Genomic DNA, 12,420 nt, shown 5'->3' on the forward strand with positions numbered 1-12,420 from the left:
TGTAACAATTAAAACATCTCAAAATTACGGTAATTCAAATTTGTAAAACTATGTTTGCATTAACTTAGAAGCTTTAACGTTCATCAATTTTAAATCGCAAATCCAGATGGAATACATAAAGCCATCTTTATAATCCTGTATGATTCTTGTTTTCAGAACGCAGTCTTATCAATTATGCCCCATCTGTTAATACATCAAACAGTCATAAATCCGCATGTTATGGGACCTTATTTTCTAACAACGCCATTATTGTGACATTAAATAGACATAAAGCCATACTAGTTTACCTGGGGCATAAAGCTTCTTTTTATGATTTGCATTTTCAAGGCCAAAAGGTATTTATGAAAACAAAGCTTTTACAACACTGTGATGGGTTAAAACAGAGTGACTCATGTGAAAACTTTTTCTCTGAGGGCATTAGTTTTATTTTTTTAAATACCTAAAATGGTATTCAAATTCTCTCTCTTTTTACTTACATAAAACTGTTTTTGCACTCTGTCCATACTTGACTCTTATGACTAACATGATTTCCTCAAAGGTGGAGAAATGAATTCAAGATTTGAACTTGTCTCTGCAGATTTCCCCCTGCTTATGGGAGCAGGGGGAAATCCTGTTTAAACTGACTCAGTCACTTATAATAAGTGAGTTAAACTTACTCACTTATTCATTAAGGCTCATTCCACCTTAGTGAGCATGCAAGAGAGTACATGTAGAGAGAGTTATGAAATTGGGAGAAAACATATTTTTAATGCAATGGCTGAAGTTCATTTTGTAAAAACCTGCAAACGTGGAGTAATGAAACCAAAGGTAACTGTTAGAGATCTAGGGCTATAAGCGATCTTTCTTTATAAGACAGTGCAATGATAGTTGTGCAAAATTTGTTGTTGCACAGGAGATCAGGAGACAAAATACGTTGGATTGTACATGCTGAGCGACACCAAAGTAAACACTAAAGGTGTTGTCTGTTCTAATCTCATATTACCATAGTAAAAACATAACAGCTCTGCACCTACTGTCATGTTCTGTGTTTTCTGTGTATTTATTTAGAGTTTTCTGTGTCCCCGAGTCTTCGTGTTGTCCTGTCTTCCCCTTGATTGTTCCCAGCTGTGTCTCGTTCTGTGATTACCCGCTGTGTATTTATCTCCACCTGTGTTCCTTGTTCCTCGTCGGGTCCTTGTCAATTCAGCGTCTAACGTGCGTGCTGTCAATCGTGTTCCAGTCTTGTTAACGGTTGCTACCGGCGTCGAGCCCTGGCTTCTGCTCGGCCGTGCTGCCCGTTGCTGGACTGATTAAAAATCATCATTGTTCATCTTAGCTGGGTCTACAGCGTTTGCCTCTCACCCTACACCGCACCGCTTCGTGACACCTACGGATGCACTGTATGTTCCTCTGTGCTTTTCTACAACTTTATTATTGTGGAATAGTTTAGCAATGCATGAATGGAGGTCATTTGAAATCACTTGGGATAATGGTCACATTTCTCTGCGGCGTGAGACACCATTCAACAGGTCAATATACCAAGACTTATTGGGGATAAAGATGTTTGTGCTGATATCTTACATATAAGCTGCGACTTAGCTTGAAACGGACCATGGCATGCATTATTTTCCACGATAGCTTAGAAAGTAAATATTTTGGAAACGTAAAGCTAGGTTTTAAAGTGGTTGTTGTGACAATGTGGATTTTTGTAAAAGAGGTAACTTTTATATTTAGAAGTTTCTTCCTAGCTAGAAAAATCACCTACTTTTTTCTAAAAGTAGGTGATTTTTCAAACAACAAATTTAGCTAAATTAAATTAAAATGAATATCAATCATTTACACTTCTGTTTAATCCAAATTTTGTTTATGGAGAATATTAATGCTGCCAAGTTTGATTTGTTTCAGCATACATAAATTAAAAGATTTTAAACTGTTTAACATTTAAATTTACGATTTTAAGGAGCTGGCAAGTTCACTTTGTAAAAGTTCAACTCATCTTTTAGGAATAATTCTACTCTGCCAGTGAAACGCTCAGCACAACAGAGACGTTTGCAGTCCGGCTTATTTAAAAAAAAAAAAAAAAAAATTAGGTGTTTTTTTTTATTATTATTATTTTTCTAAAAACAAAATCAAGCAATGGCCTGGCAGGGGTGGGGAAGGTAAAGCCTTATAATACACTGGGAAAAACCTGTAATTGGGACCATTTAAAACACTCCTTGACTTGTGACTATTGGATTAGTGCTAAAATGTGGATGGGTAATTATAAACTTCTCGTGACTACACAGTTGGTTTTACTGTGTAGTCACTAAAAGCAGCACTTTTAGTGACTACACCCTAAAAGCAGCAGCTAAAAGCACCACACATAATGACACTATGTGTCATTATGTCTACAACAATGATTACAGACTACACAGGATACACAAGCACAGACTACACAAGCACAACCCTATCCACGGGGGTAAATATGGGTGTAGTTAAGCTTTCTGTATGCTCAAGGCAGTTACAGTTTCATAGAGTAACCTCCCACAGTGGATGGTTTTCTAGATTAATGTGACTAATCATTTAATATCCTGAACCGTCATTCCTTTGTGACCTATTATTTACCATGAGAAGGTACCATGTGTGTAACGCCACTGTGTGCTAAAATGTTATCCTGACGTTTTCTCGCAGGTCAGGCAACACTCTGCCTCCATCAGTCTCAGCCACCTCAGCTCAGGTGGCAACGCTAAGATTTGAGAAGAAATCCCCCGACGTGGCTGGCCTCTACCAGTGTGAGGCAAATAACACCCACGGAAGCAATCAAAGTTTTCTCTATATGGATTTGTCCTCAGGTAATCATTTACCTTTGACTTATTTAAAATAAGCTATTTATGCTTTTTGGGAAAGTATTTTCTGAACATTTTCAAGCAAGTATTTGGGGATGTGAATATTGTTAGGTTTAAATTACCTGAACACAGACACAAAGAAGAGACAAGAGTCAGAACTTAGTTTTTTACCTGCAGGGAGAGCACAGCTGAAACCCAGTTACAGATTTCAGCCTATTCTCTGAAGCTTCAACTGAGTCTTACCCTGCTTTTATTAGAATTGGGAACACCCTAGTCAGTGTGTAGCTCTGAAGGGAGGGGGAGCAAAAAAACTGCTGCACACCACTGTAGAGTTATACAATCTTCAAAAGCATATTTCATAAGAGAAGGCTTTGCAATTCCTCTGAGCAATCAACGCTGGAATTTATCCTCCTTTTCACTCCTCAGCAGGCCACCTAGTTTCTGCAAACACTTCAAAACACTCAAAGCACATCATTAAAATGTAAATACAAAGGTAAAAAAATGGATGATAATATAAAATAAAGGTAAAGCAAATAAATGATAATAAAATATAAAATTCTTCCAACAAATATTTTGTCCTTTAATAATTAATGTTCTCCTCAACTTCTCCAAATTTGTAGCATTTTGTTCAATGGTTTGTTTGAATTGCATTGTTGTATTGGTTCCACTCTTAACAGCTTATCAGCTTACAGATTGCAGCTGTGTCTGCAAAGGGTTCTCGAAACAAAGGTCACTATATACACCAACATACCTGCCTGTAAACAATCAACAAAAGAAGGGGAGGAGTAAAAATAAAGCAAATAATAAATCCATCACCTGGAGTCCATCCTGTGTTCCAGGATAATACATTGTATGTCAACACCCAGTATATTTCCCCTTTGTAAAATCATGTGATAAACCAGCTTCTGGAGGAATAACAGGCCTTTGTGAAACTAATCCCCTTCATTTTAAAATCTTGCATCCTTTCTTTTGATGTTAAGATGACTAAATCCTTTTGGATCCTCAGTCTTTAATTTGAAATTTAGTGCATACCCCAGAGGATGTAACTGTTCAGACTTGACTGCAATGTTTTTCAATATAGATAGAGAAGATGGTTCTCAAATAATAAAGCAAAAATAATTCAGAGTGAGGAGGAGACACGCTCAGTCCCTATTTACTGCAGAATAACCTTGTGAAACGCTTCTCGCATAAGATTGAAAGAAAACCATTAAGTTGTTTTGATGTAACAGGACAAACTAAAGACGTCTGGAAGTACTTATGCAAGTCACAGGCCCACATATTCCAGACAGCATATATTATCAAACCTATTTTTACTTTTGCTCCACAGTTTTTACTGGTTGCAGTTCCAACTGAAAAAAATAAAACAGTTTGAGTCAAAGCAAACTTGCTGCACTTGCTTTCTAAAGGAAAAGGGTGTTATCAGGGCACAGAAAATTCTGCTGCAGCTGCAGGCTGAAAGTCCTTCATCAGGACAAAAATCAAAGCGAGTTGTTTTTTCTATCTGCTGAGTTTCTGCCCTCCCTGTCCTTCCGTCACAGCTGGAGATTTTTGCATTTGGAGGTTTTTGCCCTATTGTTGACACAAAATGTGTTTCTGTTCCTGAAGCTGTTCTCAGTAGGTTTCTGGACCTACGGGCTCTTTGACCGGGAGCTTCCCTGTTTCATTTTTATTGTTTGTTAAAATAAATAAATTCAAAACATTTCAAAAGGTTTATGCAGAGGAGATAGCACTGGAGGTTCAACTATATACAACTTGTATATAATAAAATCTTATTATATTATTTAAAAGCCCAACACTTTTTTTGTGTGTTTTGTTTTTGTTCCCTAATGGTGCGGGGACTGTATCCAGTCCAACTGTGAAATCTTTGTAGTTGAAATCAAAGGATTTGGTCATGTTGCAGGATAAAGGTATCTGCTTATCAAAAGGCTACTGTTCAGGGCTGAAGGGTGGGAGTCAGTGCGGCCATTCCTGTTTTAAGTTTTGTTTTGATCTCTTTGTGCGGTAGTGTAGTCTGTGAAATGACCCTGAAATTAAATATAGCGTTATACTAGAAGAGAACCTACAACAGGACAGAGACTCCAAGCACACAACCAGATGTTGAATGAAACAGTTTAGGTCATTCTTGTGCTAGAATGACAGTTCAGACTTATCTGTGGCAATACTTGAAAAAGCTCACAAAAACATCCAAATGATTCAGTTTTTCTGCAATAGATGAAGGGGGCTAAATATTATTAACTAATTAGTTTGTTGAAATAAACTTTTTATTTAAAAACATTATTTTTTTTCCCCCTTTCCTTTGCAATTGTGCTCCAATTTGTATTGGTCTACCATATAAAATCACAATATAATTTAAGTTTTAGAAAAACAAAATGTGCACTCTAGTAAACTTTGTCAGGAGCCCCTTTATGTAATCAGCCTGGATCTGGGTTTCCATCTGTGTGACCTTTCATAGCATGTTATGAGGATCAGCCAGTGAATCAAAAAATGATGAAAAAAAAAACAACACACAGATGAATAGGCTTTGACAAACAAACTACATACCAAAATGTTCATTTGAACACAAGGAAATAGTTTATCAGATCAAACATTTCTGTCAGCTGCCTGATGTTAAGCGGTCGAGTGGCAACTAGTGATTTAATCGGATTTACTTTCATTAAATATTTTTTAAAAAACATAGCACAGGTTGTTTTTTTTAAGGAGTAGAAATTGGAGAACGAGACACATTTTAAACATCCAAGACAAACAGGGCTCACTGTTGCCTTAGTTGTCTGCAGTACTTCAGGAAACAGTTGTCAAAGTTTTCATCAAAATCCCATTGTGTTTTTTTTGCAGTTAATTGAAGGCATCTTGACTTCAGAGGGGAAAACCTGAAACACTTGCTCAAACAAAGAGACATCAGTTTCTGGAGCACTATGTTTGTGCAAGTAGAATAACATGCCAACCCAGACTCTCCCTTAAATAACTCTCAAACCACAGGATATTTTAGACAGACAAAAATGTAGGCATCAGCTTTTGGTCCTGCACTGTAGTCTTTGGCTCTGTGGGCACCATATCCGGCTCTGGTGCAGTTCTTGTTTTTAAGTTCTAGGAGAAGCTACATGTTGAGCTCTGTGAGATTTATGTAAATCATATATTACATTTTACCAGTTTGTCAAACAAAGTGAAGTTTTTAATTAACGTTTTACCTTTGTGTTTTGTTTAACAGAAACAAGCTGCCTTACTGGTTGGATTCCTTTTATTATTCTTGTTCTGATCATTTTGGCGGCTGGCTTGGCTGCATTTCTGCACAAACGTGGATTTGTTAAACTTCCAAGGTAAAAGCTACAACAGCCTTTAAGCATTAACTCTGGTGCCATTTTAAATTCATGCTGCTCATGTTATGTCTTGTTTTTACTTGTCAGATTTCTACGGTTTGACAGAGAAGCAGTACGAACATCCTCACCAGACGATGCAGCAAATGAAAATGCTTCACTATAACCATAGGGAAAGAGCTGGTTCCCAAGAAGTCCAAGCAGATACTGCAATATAAACTTGTAAGTCATAGCACCGCAATGCATTTCCTTCTTTTTTGTTACATTTGCATATAAATGCGTGCGTTTTAAAATCCTTTTTAATGTAAGGATTATCTAAGTATAATTTATTGAGTTGTTCTTTTATTTGGTGTAATTCAACAACTTTGTTTTTAACAGTAGCCCACCTTCTCCCTCATTTCCAATAAATCTTTGGAGATTTAATTTTAGGCTAACCTGTTTTGTCTGTTTTAGGATCTTTGGCAGCGCCTGAAACAACAGAATGCTGGGTTGCTGACTCGATTCCCGCTCTTACTGCCTCTGTCATTGTGTCCATTAGCAAAACACTCCACCCATCTTGCCTGTTGGTTTTGGTCAGAGGGTGCATGACAGCTTTGTTTCCATCTGAGGCTTTATGGGATATTTTGTGCCACATCAGTTCTTGCTCCTTCAATAGCACGACGTGCTATTATTGACACTTGGCATTTAGTTAGTTGGGAATTAACCTGGCTACCAAAACAGAATTCTAATCCTATCATGGCCAAGAATTTTGTTGATCAATTAAACCTTATTTATGTATTTTTCTTCCTAACTTACACTCCCTATCCCACGCTAAACAGAAAAAGGATTCCCATCCTCTCTGGGTCAAGCATCCTCTTTATCACTGTGACTGTGGCTGTCAACTGAGAAACCTGACCTTGTGCTTTAAAGTGCCACCAACCGTAACCTCCAAGCATTAATAACTGAAGGATGTGGTCTTAACTGTGAAGGATGTCGTTTATTTAGGAAGGAAGTCGGTGAACTAGAGTTTCGTTACGCAAATGGTTTTCCACTAACATATTTATGGATATTATTTTTAGCAGTTAAGCTGAACTTCATCGTCTAAATCTTTAAGGCTTTGATGAGACATTATGTTGTGGTGTACTCACTCTTTCAGTGACTGAAAAATACAAACAATGACAGAGCTATGCTCCCTGATACGGATGTTTGTTATACTGTATATTATAATACACTCCATATTATAATAGTTTACTTTGAGACTGCATATGAGCAAGTTTCATACTTGGTCAACCTCACCTCTTGCAGGCTTTGTTTAGGTTAGTTCCATATTTTAAGTGGGGTTTTTTTTATGTTTAATCCTTAAGTTGTATGATTTTTTTTTCTTCCCAGAATGTCAATGGTTCAACATTATTTATTTTCTGAAGGCAAAATGAGTGTTACTGTATTCATTTGTAGAATTTGAGTTAACTATTATTAATTCCGTTGGATTATTGGAAAGTGTTGAGTTGTCGCTCATTTGTTTAAATAAGGTTTTCAAAAACCTGGACTTGAAGTCTTTCAAAGTGTTTTTATCAGTTCTTCAGATTTTCTGAGGGTTTTGTTTCTTCAGAATTTGGCTGCCTTAATTGTTTTTACTTAGTCATCTGACCATTTTCAGAATAAATCTTTTTTTTTGTTCTGTTCTTTTCCTTTTTTGTTCCTATTTAAAGATTGTGTTAAATGATGAAACATAGTTTGATCTGAAGGGACTCAGATTTATCTGGTTGTTTTTTTAGGCCTGAAGCTTCCTGTGCCTCAATCTGCCCTAGCTTTGCTCAAATGCTTTTTACTAAAAAGGAAACAAAAAAAACAACAAAAATTGTTTTCAATAATTTAAAAAAATATGTTGTTCAAGAGCCAAAGTAAAAAGATTGCACTTAGAAAATTAACAAATTAGGTCATATTTCTGATGAGGCTGTCTACCTGCATGCAGACGCAACAACACAACATTATGCCGGTTCACCATTTTGATTTTAAAGTGAACTGGGATTTAAAACTCGTATTTGCACCACAGCAAGTTTATGAGAGTGATTTCTCCTTTTTGTGTGTTCACCCTTATCTCACTTAGAAATCCAAAACCCTGACACAAAAACTTTATCTATGCTTGTCTCCTTTTTATCTGATGCTGCTTTTTTTTGTTTTTTGCAAACATTATTTGTGATAAGAAGTCAGCGTCACTCTTAATACCATCGAACTCGCTTGTTATTCTCATAAAGTTTGAATCTACTGAAACTAAAAATAGTATTTAGTGACACCAACTCAAACGTCTGGTTTGTTCTAAGCACACAAGCAGAAAGATATAACACTACAGTGTGAAAATGTACCAAAGCTGTTCCGGTTTTCATAAATGTTGCTGATGTCAGCAATGGCAACCAGGTCAACCAGCATGCTGGTAAACTATGACACCTTTTACACTCTGCACAGAAGTGTGCAGAGTAAAGTATTTGAACTTGTCTTCTAATAAATAAAACAATAGATACTATATAATCACATAGCTTTAGGAATACGCTGAGTGTGTGCTTTTACACCTGCAATGAAGAATCAAAGCAATACCAAGATCGTCTCAAGTTCACCAGTATAGCTGTGCAACAGATCCAACATAGTGTGCTTTTCCATTACATTAATGCTGCTGCTGTATAAGACTAAGACAATACTGGAAGAGTTGCTTTAGAAAAACTAAATGTAATCAACAGAAGTTTTCTTCTCTTATATACAGTATATGTTTAAGTTTTCAAAGTACAACATACATGAATCATACACAAGAGTATAAAGCATATATACTCTATATATAACAAATTACTGTATAAGAAAAAATATACTCTTACCAATACGACAATAATGTAAATTAAAATGTACATTAACTAAAAATAAAATAAAATGAAAACAAGTCAGGGCAATTATCTAAATAACTGGTTATACTGCACTGATTACCATTTAGACTTTAGGATGACACTATCTGTCATCCTAAAGGCTGAGTGAGTGTTGGGGTCAGTGTTTGACTGAGAAAGAAGGTCTAAAAACAGCTGCCAGATTCTACAGAACTAATTAGTGGAGCCCGCAACATCATACCGCAATTTCTCCCAATGAAGTATCTCAGTAAAATCAGATAACCACATTTTAAACTGAGGACCCTTGTCAATTTTCCACAATTTTAATATTACTTTGTTGGCTATTACCATTCCGTACGTCACAGTGGTTTGCACGGAAATAGTGCAGTTCCTAAGTGAAGGGGAATATCCAAATAATGCAATATGGACTAGAACCAACATGCACATATACACTTAAGAGCACAAGTTGAAAATGTCACAATCCTGGAAGAGTTCAGGGCATGACCAGTACAGACGTGACAGGACTTGACTATCCTGACTTACATTTATCACATTTTGAAGATATTGAGGGGAACATTCTGTACAATTTCATTTTAGAATAGTCGAGTCTATAACTGAATTAACTGCTGTTTGACCGAATCCTCCCAGACAATCACTCCCAATCTGCAAACCCAGCCTTCTGTGCTGCGTGGGAGTTTGTGGCAAAGTTAATTAGCTCGGCAAAGATGTCAACAAAGCTTGAAAGTAATTTTCTTGATTCTGGAGAGCCCAACAGCAGTTTGCATATATTCTTTTCTTCCGGAAGAGATACAAAATTTGGGATTTTAATTCGAACATAATTTCTAATTTGCAAACATCTGAAAAATCTGCATCCGGAAGCAAGAAACAGTGCCTTAACATTGCAAATGAACAGACGGGTTTTTTTAACAAGTGAACAATACCTGGTATTAAAGCTATGTATTTTTGTATAATCTGGTGTTCATTGATGTAGCTTTAGAAATGTACGTTTAAAATATTTGTTTATGCTTAAAGTTATTTAAATTGTTCTTACTTTTTGCATAGCAGCTCTGTATTTCATCTCATCAGCTGAGCTATTAGGGGTCTCTGTAGTTACACACTGGAGTTATTTCTATGCTAAAACAACTGGAAAATGTACCGTCTCTGTAGCAAATTGTACATAGTTGATTTAACAGCTTGGTGTACACATTCCTTGTTAGGTACTTACTGGATATTATAAACTGCTGAACTTATATGAAGCACTCGTATGGTTTCTGCTAAGTACAAGAGATCAATTTTCTGTCTAAGCGAAACCATAAAGGAGGAGTTTTAAAAACAATGGTCTGACACCAACCGCTGGAAGTAGTACAGCAAAACTGTTACCTCAAAACCACATGTAAAACTCCCAAATTCTTAGTTACTTGCAGGTCAGTAAAGGACACAGAGAGAGAGGACACACTGTTGCCTTTAACAGGAGACATTTTTCATGGTTGAGCGATCCAACAACACTAAAAGCAGCCAAAGGCCATAGCATGTGCATCACAATAGCATTATATATAGATTTTCTGAAACAAGGTGGCTGCTGCTTGACACACAATGATATTTCTGATAAACGATAATTAGCTTTTTCTTGGAGTGCAAACATCACACTCAAAGTTACTTTTTTTTATTTAAATGCCCTACAGCTAACAAAATGACAAAGTTGTGTGATTTTCATCTCTTATTTCATAAATGTGTGTTCTGTGTGTAGAAAAGACATTTCCTCTTGTAGTGTTTAAAACTTGGTGTTCTTTTTCTGTACGTAATTACATTCTAGGTTTGTAGTTTCTGTTCAGCCTCATCTTATAGATTTTTATTCTGTTTCACAAGGTTACAGTTACATATTTTTTGCTTGACTTACTTCTGCAGCTACTTGTAGCTTCCTTCTTTATTAAAAGTAGACCTAAAAACAGATCCGTGCCTCAGTTTTGTATTTTTTCCCACACCCAACACCTTTGAAAATAGACATATGTAAAAGTAGAGCTATAGCTGACCAAGTGTGACGTAGGTGAACAGTCTCAATATTATAGTCACTCAGTTGTGCAACTATCAGTTGACTTCAGTCATCAGAGGAAGCCATCACAAGGTTGATGTGATGGCTTCACATCACATGGTTAGAGGAAATAAGTTATGAGATTTTCCTGAGTGTTGTGCAGATATTGCTGGTATGGGGTGTGTGTTGACAGAAAAATGGAAACTGGGGAGTGTTACAAGGTTATGCTAGGAAAGAATGCTTATTTGTCAGTTCTGACAGTGATTGCACCTGTTCACTTTATTTATGCTGCTTGCCAAAAGTAATGTTTTACAGCTTCTTTTTAATTTCATGTGTCTTTGTCTGGAACGTCGTTTCAACCAACAACCTAAAAAAAACAAACCCATTGTCTTTGTTGATTGAACAGAACTTTCATCAACTCTTTATATTCTAATGCTGCTACTTTGTGCAATTTCATACCTGTAGAAAAAAAACTGACTAAAAATAATTTGACTGGTACAGTTTGAAGGGCAGTTACTTTTTATTTCAATAATTTCCATTGAACTCTCTTAATAACTGCTACAGTATCACATTATGCCTTTCAACAGAAATGCCCACTGGTTTCCTTGTTATGCTATCTGTATTGTGTTAAAGGAGGCCCTCTTCAGCACACATGGGATCTTGGCACATTATACTACTTTTCATAAGCTGGGTTTTTGTGCTGTTAAAATGGTTCCTTCTGTTACACGCCACATTCACTTGCGAAAGCATTCACCACCTTTGAACATTTTAGGTCACAGTCTCTAATGTGTTTTGGGAGGAATTTGTGTGACAGACCAACACAAAGTAGTGCACAAATACGAAGCAGGAAGAAAATGCTGCACTGTTTGGTTATCCGATGACCAAATAGGGGTATGACAAAATGTTGAGTAATTCAAAGTATGTGCCTTTGAATCCCACTGTAGTTTCACTTAAATCCAAAAATAGTCAGTGGTCATGGTTTATATCAAAACTCTTTTGACTAGGAAGAAAAGAGAAGCTGTGTAATGTAAAGTCCAAAAGTGCAATGAATTTAAATATTTGTAGAAAGCCAGCAATAACTGAGATAAGCCACAGAGCAAACTGTGTGGAATACTGAAACCTGTTCTGTTTAACCTTGGAAAAACAAATATTGCCTCTGTCATGTTTCCTCATCAGACTCATAACTACCACCATAAAGGTGACATTTAAGAGAAGAAGGTAAATGTAGAACATCGTGTCCCTTGTAAATAATGTTCTATTGAAAGCAGTGTAAACAGCAGCAACATCAGGGTTTGTTAAGGTAAGCTTGGCGGCGCTGAATTTCCAAACGGTTTTCATAAATATCTTCCACTTGCTTTTGCTGCTGTAAAAAGAGGAACAAAACAGAAGTCAGATGATTCATAAGTTCTTTTCAGAACAACTTTCTGTGT

General features: G+C 36.4%; 1 protein-coding gene across 1 annotated transcript in view; it reads left to right on the forward strand.

Moving 5' to 3' along the window:
* Positions 1 to 10,909, forward strand: part of LOC114148330 (poliovirus receptor homolog) — a 31,632-nt gene extending 20,723 nt beyond the window's left edge. Inside the window, exons 5-7 of the mRNA XM_028023536.1 lie at positions 2,650 to 2,810; positions 6,010 to 6,118; positions 6,206 to 10,909. Of these exons, the coding sequence (XP_027879337.1) occupies positions 2,650 to 2,810; positions 6,010 to 6,118; positions 6,206 to 6,281 (346 nt within the window). The 3' untranslated portion in view covers positions 6,282 to 10,909. The remainder of the gene's footprint in view (positions 1 to 2,649; positions 2,811 to 6,009; positions 6,119 to 6,205) is intronic.
* Positions 10,910 to 12,420: the final 1,511 nt, after the last annotated feature.

Source organism: Xiphophorus couchianus, chromosome 7, assembly GCF_001444195.1.
Source record: "Xiphophorus couchianus chromosome 7, X_couchianus-1.0, whole genome shotgun sequence".
NCBI classification, from domain to species: Eukaryota; Metazoa; Chordata; class Actinopteri; order Cyprinodontiformes; family Poeciliidae; genus Xiphophorus; species Xiphophorus couchianus.